The following is a 7,576-nucleotide window of genomic DNA, read 5'->3' on the forward strand; positions in this document are numbered from 1 at the left end:
ATATTTTGCCATCAAGTCCCTTTGTAAGACGTCTTCCCTCGGGTGACATAAAGGTAAATATATTTTGCCATCAAGTCACGTTGCAAGACGTCTTCCCTCGGGTGACATAAAGGTAAATATATTTTGCCATCAAGTCACGTTGCAAGACGTCTTCCCTCGGGTGACATAAAGGTAAATATATTTTGCCATCAAGTCACGTTGTAAGACGTCTTCCCTCGGGTGACATAAAGGTAAATATATTTTGCCCTAGGTTTTTAGAATCTCTTTCGTAGGTCTGAAATTAACAAAATTACAAAATGGTCTACATGGATATTTTAGAGTGATTCCAACGACACAAAGTTCATGGGGAAATGTTGCTAATTGAGGATTAAATAAGAGGCACTTTAGAATTGGAAATAATTATTTCACAGTTTCAAAACACCCTTCTGAAAAGGAGGTTACACAATAAAAATATAATCACATGATGTTTTGAAAAAAAAGCAAAGAAAAGCTGTCATTCTAAATGCTATTCAGAATATATATATTTTTTTATACTGACTACAACGAAAGGCTAAATCTTAGCTGCTTTTCTCTTATTCTTGGCCTACAGAAAAGGATGAATGAACCTATCTCCCAATAGTAATATCTTGGTAAAATAAACAGAACACATCATAAATTGACAGTTATGTAATTGCTTTTAAATATTTAAGTTTGTAACTGCTTCTTAAGTATTTCATTATACAAAAATTTAGTGAAAAATATGTTGTCTTTAGAAACCTCAACAACAGACATGATGCCAAAAAAAACTCAGAGACATTAGGGCACCTTTGGTTAACATTGCGAAGTAAAAACTAAGTATCACAAAGTATGTGCAGATTTTTTGAATAGTTTGGATTTATGCATGTTGACTCTTATCTATAAAAAGTTATCATTTAGCTCCACATTTTAGAATATTATGGTTTTATTTTAGGGAACTGTGAAACTTATCTTGGCAACTGACTCTCCACTTTATTGACAGGATACAATAGGATTAGATTAACCTATCAATATGGAGGTAAGGTGATTTTCATAATTTCTACTTCTTTTTTTACTGTAAAAATAGCTTCTGTAACACAGCTTACTTTAGCTTCATTGCTCACGGCAGGTTTTACTGGGAAGTCAACTTCCTTCGCTTTGAGGATAGTGCTCTCTTCCAGGATCGTTGCCTGGGACTGATTATGACCAAAAGGCTGAAAAGAAAGATTATCATCATCAGTAACGTAGGAACTCATTATCATTGGATCCAGAATAGTTGAGGAATGCTCATAACACAAAAGTGTAAAACAACAAGTATTCAGACTTACTTTTTTCCCGTAAAGACACTGATAAAAAATCACGCCCACACTCCACACATCAACTTTTGATGAAATTTTGGGTGGATTTTTTCCAACTACAAAGCATTCAGGTGGTAGGTACCTACAGCAAGAAAAAGTGAATAGTTTTGAAGACTAACGGACAACTAGAAAAGAAGTTATTTTTAATGACTGATTCACATATATTTGTTAACCTGCAAATGGGAATTATACATTAATGAATACAACATACAATATGTTTATTAGAAGAACTGAAAATGAGTTTCCATAAACATAAAAGGACACTAAGAAGTCATTTACTATAATAAATTCAGAGCAAATTCAAACTACCATTGAGAAGGGTAAACCTTACTCTGTTTAATACATTTCTTGAAAATACCAGTCATTGAAATAATAATAAAAAATAAAGAAGTTAACATTTTTCTTAAACTGTATTTCCTGTAGATATTTTCTCGACTAGTTCTGCCCTCTATTGGTGCAAATGTTTTGCTCACCACTACCATTGCAACTCCCACTTCTTTCTGCATATGAATATGTAAATAATCATGCAGCAACTCTCCATCAATAGGAGTGCAACACTACCCCTATCATAACTAGCGCCCTCTCTAATCATGCAACTGTTAATCACTTCGAGATTGGTCATAACTAATCCTACCAAATCACGCCAGAAGTGAGGAGGATGGGTGGGAAATGTGAGTAGAGGTGAGTATTTATTGGAAACTCATTTCCAGTTTAGAAAAATTATTAACTTCTGATACGAATACTTCCCTCTTTTCACATAAAGCTAAATTCCAGATTGAAGTGGTAGAGGGCCAGTGAGAATATGATCCTCCTTTAGAAATCACCCAAGGAAAGACCATGAGGTGTGGTAAGGAACTAAAAACAACACACTAGTGAGAGACAGCACCACTTCTCTCTTCACTCATTAGTAATTTACCATCAAAACATAAAGGGCAGGAACATGGAGGGGTCCCGAAAAAATATTCAGCAGCAATAGGACCCCTAGGTGTTGAGTGGCTAGGGAGTTCAACCTCAACCAACACCTGGCAGAATCTGGAATTGTACATTAGGTCCACAGAGGGGTTCTGTACCTTTCACCTTAAAATTAGGTACGGGGAGGGAAGATGAGCTTCTGTATCAAGAACTCGTCTCTGCATGTGCACACCTCCGATGTAACCAACATCTGATCCACTGGAAACTGACATCAAAAGGATGGTAAGAAGAAGGAATGCCTCAGCTGGAGGGATAAACTGCGATATATGGCAAAGTTCTACAACCAATGCCTGGTGACATCTGGAATTGTACATCAGGTCCATGGTAGGAATGGTGTCACATCATTGACACCAGTAAAAATACCCCTGCCCTACTCTCGATCTGAGTGGTATTATGTACCTCCAAGGTCCACCACCCCAGTGGCTAGGAACTGGTAAGCGGCAAGGACTCCCATACTCCTTTAGAAGAAAGGTGAGAAAAGTGCATTGGAGAGTTCAGAGAACAGCAGCAGTGGAGACAGAGCAATGTGTGACTGCAATTACCTATTTTGAAAAGCAGAGCTACCACGCTGACAGAGTCAACCAACCAACACCTGGTGGCATATGGAATTGTACATCGAGTCTACGGTTGGAAGAGCCTCAATGCCATAGAGCATCAGAAATGGGCAGTAGTCCCTGTTTGCTTTGCCCATGTAAGTCCATGAGTTTATGGTCTGGGACAACCATAGTTACGAAGCAAAAGACCACGATATGTCTATGATTGGTCCTACAGAATATCCCATCTCAATGGTGTGTGTAACATGATCCAGTAACGTGTTATATTGTCTATGTACAATTTTTTGATCTATGGTGGGAAGAGTCTCAACATCATAATCATCAAACATGGTCACAGGATGTACAGTGCAGATTTAATACTAAGTATACCTGGCCAGGCACTACTTGCCACAGAGTGGGATCCAAAACATATATAGCAAAAGGCCCCTGTGAAGAAAAGAAAAAGAGTAGTCCACATACATACCCTGATGATGTACTCTCAGGGAAGATGGAAAAGGGCAGCCAGGGACATGGTAAGTTGATGGATCTGATGGGAAAAAATACGAAAAACACCACAAACATACAGAGAAATGGAAGAACACGCCAGTTGAAGTGACTGGCAAATCCAACCCCTAAGGAGAATGGGAAAAGGTATGATTCCAAAGAAGAAACAAACTGACCCAGGAACTACCAAAGGATGCATCTAAGGGCCCTGAAGGGTTACAGAAGCAAATCTGGTAAACCAAAAAGTGGAAGTCAAACTGCCCTATAGCCTACAACAGAGGAAACTGATAGGTCCCCGTAAGAAAGCCAAGTGAGGAATAGTAGGAAGAGAAGTACGATGACCTAAGCATATAGACCAACAGCGTTATGTATACCACCTACTCTGGTAAAGTATCAAAGAGGAAGGATGAACTGGACAGGAAACCAAGGAAGCTATACACCTGGAAAGTCTGGAGAGGGACTGAACAAAAGCCACATGTGAAGATGAAGTGCAGGTATAGATGGACAATGCACGCTGGAGTGTGGATGAAAAAGGAAACAAAGGCAGAGGAAGAGGAGATGACACCAAAAAATCATCACAGAAGTGGAAATCATGTTAGAGCTGGCCAATATGGTGCCACCAGCAGAACTCTACATGGAGTAGTCTGAACTATTGATAGGACATGAGGAAGAACACAAATAGGAGGACATGCAGAGAGGTAACGACGACTGAGGGCATACACTGCTCCTGCCAATGGAACAGGAGATCAAAAATTGGAAAGGTATGTATCAAGATGTGAGGCAAAAGACACCTCAAAGTGCACACAACTCCCAAACAATGAGAGGATTTAAAGAATACCCCATTGGAAGAATCTTGTTGTGACTGGATAGCCAATCCATGACCAGATTCAGGACACCTGGAATATGACATGCCAACAAAGCGATATGATGGCAGTGGGCCCAATATAGAAGATTGAAGCTTTTAAAACAAAGGTCACTCGACCAGGTGCCCCCATGCCTGGTGATTTAGGACTCTACCATAGAATTGTCGGAGTGGATCATCACCACCTAGTCCTGAATAGCCAATAGGACAAACAAACAGCAAAACGTTCCAAGAGATTCATATGGAGATCAGATTTGAAAAGAATTCTCCACCCTGAAACCTCATGAGTTTCGAGATATGCTCCCCAAACAGAAAGAGAAACCCCTGCAGTAATATTGGTCCGATCCAACCACCTGTCAAATTCTGACTGTAAGTGAGGGTAAAGAGTAAGAGGAGCATCTAAGGGATCCCGAACAAGGCACCACTGATTGATCAAAAGCCCACTGAGGATGGCACATGTGGGCACGATCAACAGGAATGAGGGCTTCGAAAAAAAACCTAAAGAGATCGAACCTCATGTGCAAGAGAAAAGGAAGAAGATGAGACACCAACTGATGCTGGGAATAAATGGTCTCTAAATAGTTGGGAAGACCCCTAGACATCTCTTGATGGAAAAAAGGTGCTATGTGCAAGTCATGCAATGAAGAGGAGGGTCAACAAACCCTAAATATAAGAGTATCCTGACCAAGAACAACCCAAAGAAGAGCAGCTATGTCTGTCAAGTAAAGGCCTTAGAGGAAAAGCATGCTATGGTAGCAGAAAGGAAACTACTATGACCAACAGAAAACCCTTAATGAGGCTGGAAAATAGCCTCAACCAAAAGGTGAAGGGAGGATAATACACAGTGGATATCGTAAGAAGTATCCAGGAATATTCACTGAAGTATCAGGGGCTGAATCCCACATAGGAAAAAATTTCAAAAGGTGCGAGTCTAATTATGGGTAGATGTGGTCGGGCACTCCGCTGTACCATTAACAGCAGTGGTAGTCATGACAACCTGAAATTGTGAGTGCATAACTCACAAAGTCCAAAACTTGAACAAAAAAAAATAGAAAAGGGAGAATAGATAATGAAATTTCAATCGCAAATCTCCACAGAAAAATAAAAAGGAAAAATGACAATAACTAAAGTAAAAACGTCTGGATGTAATAACTAAATTGTCATCAAAAACAAACATGTCTGCACAGTAAGACTGCCAATCTCGAAGTGATTAACAGTTGCATGATTAAAGAGGGCGCTAGTTACGATAAGTATTGTGTCACATTCCTATTGGTGGAGGGTTGCTGCACGATTGTTTACATGTTGATATGCAGAAAGAAGTGGGAGTTGCAAGGCTAGTGGCGAGCGAAGTACTAGTCGAGAGAGAGTATAGTATTGTGAATCACTAATTTACTTCAAACGTTAGTATCAAAAGTTCTCTATTAAGCTCAATTTTGGAGTAATATTCTTCTTAACATGGTATAAGTTAGTCATGTTAAAGATCATACAGTTAACAAAGATATCAAATAAAATAACCCCTTCAAAATTTACCAGTAGGTCCCTGCTCCTTGTGATGTCAGGTCCATTCCATATTCAGGGCTGTAGTTTTCGTCATCCATGATTTTACTCAAGCCAAAGTCAGTAATTTTGATTTCATTGCTGACACTTCCACTACCAAGTAGAATATTACCTGTAAATAAAAAAAAAGTGAACAAAAAATTTAAAACTTATTTTATATACAAAACTATGTTTACTGATAACAACAATAATGCTTGCTTTCTTGTTCACTTTAATCGTTAAATTATCTAGAACAGTGTTTTATGAAAGAACAAAAACAAAAAAAAAAACACTAAATGGAACAAACTGTCAGAAGCCTTGATATTGGAGAAAATAATTCCATGTTCGGGTGTCACACGGACATGCTGAAACTAGTTTCTCCAATGTCAAGACATTTGACAGTTTGTTCTAGTTACGTTTTTTTTTTATTCTCTGACTACTATACATGATATTATGTTATTTTATAACGTGTTAAAGCCCAATTTTATTATAAATGGATTCCAATAAAACATGAAAAAGTTACATTATGAAAACTTTCTTAAAGAAAAAAAACGTAGCTTTATCATGACCAGTCTATTAATAAACCACGAAACACCTAGCTTTATCATGACCAGTCTATTAATAACCACGAAACACCTAACTTTATCATGATCAGTCTATTAATAAAACATGAAACACCTAGCTTTATCATGACCAGTATATTAATAAACCATGAAACACCTAGCTTTATCATGACTAGTCTATTAATAAAACATGAAACACCTAGCTTTATCATGACCAGTATATTAATAAACCATGAAACACCTAGCTTTATCATGACCAGTCTATTAATAAACCATGAAACACCTATCTTTATCATGACCAGTCTATTAATAAACCATGAAACACCTAGATTTATCATGACTAGTGTTCTAATAAACCATGAAACACCTAGCTTTATCATGACCAGTGTCCTAATAAACCATGAAACACCCAGTTTATCATGACCAGTGTCCTGATAAACCATGAAACACCCAGCTTATCATGACCAGTGTCCTAATTAACCATGAAACACCCAGCTTATCATGACTAGTGTTCTAATAAACCATGAAACACCCAGTTTATCATGACCAGTGTCCAAATAAACCATGACACACCCAGTTTATCATGACCAGTCTATTAATTAACCATGAAACACCCAGCTTATCATGACTAGTGTTCTAATAAACCATGAAACACCCAGCTTATCATGACTAGTGTTCTAATAAACCATGAAACACCCAGTTTATCATGACTAGTGTTCTAATAAACCATGAAACACCCAGTTTATCATGACTAGTGTTCTAATAAACCGTGAAACACCCAGTTTATCATGACTAGTGTTCTAATAAACCATGAAACACCCAGTTTATCATGACCAGTGTCCAAATAAACCATGAAACACCCAGCTTATCATGACTAGTGTTCTAATTAACCATGAAACACCCAGTTTATCATGACCAGTGTCCAAATAAACCATCAAACACCCAGTTTATCACGACTAGTGTTCTAATCAACCATGAAACACCCAGCTTATCATGACCAGTGTCCTAATTAACCATGAAACACCCAGTTTATCATGACTAGTGTTCTAATAAACCATGAAACACCCAGTTTGTCATGACCAGTGTCCAAATAAAGCATGAAACACCCAGTTTATCATGACCAGTGTCCAAATAAACCGTGAAACACCCAGTTTATCATGACTAGTGTTCTAATCAACCATGAAACACCCAGCTTATCATGACCAGTGTCCTAATTAACCATGAAACACCCAGCTTATCATGACCAGTGTTCAA

The 7,576-nt window shown here is 38.1% G+C and overlaps 1 protein-coding gene across 1 annotated transcript in view; it reads right to left on the reverse strand.

Annotated features, from left to right (window-relative positions):
* Positions 1-7,576, reverse strand: part of LOC106474207 (serine/threonine-protein kinase tousled-like 1) — a 38,057-nt gene that overhangs the window by 2,900 nt on the left and 27,581 nt on the right. Inside the window, exons 13-15 of the mRNA XM_022402560.1 lie at positions 5,754-5,892; positions 1,323-1,434; positions 1,101-1,208 (exon numbers count right to left, since the gene is read on the reverse strand). Coding sequence (XP_022258268.1) covers positions 1,101-1,208; positions 1,323-1,434; positions 5,754-5,892 — 359 coding nt within the window. The remainder of the gene's footprint in view (positions 1-1,100; positions 1,209-1,322; positions 1,435-5,753; positions 5,893-7,576) is intronic.

The sequence above is a fragment of the Limulus polyphemus genome, unplaced genomic scaffold (genome assembly GCF_000517525.1).
Source record: "Limulus polyphemus unplaced genomic scaffold, Limulus_polyphemus-2.1.2 Scaffold6948, whole genome shotgun sequence".
Taxonomy (NCBI): domain Eukaryota; kingdom Metazoa; phylum Arthropoda; class Merostomata; order Xiphosura; family Limulidae; genus Limulus; species Limulus polyphemus.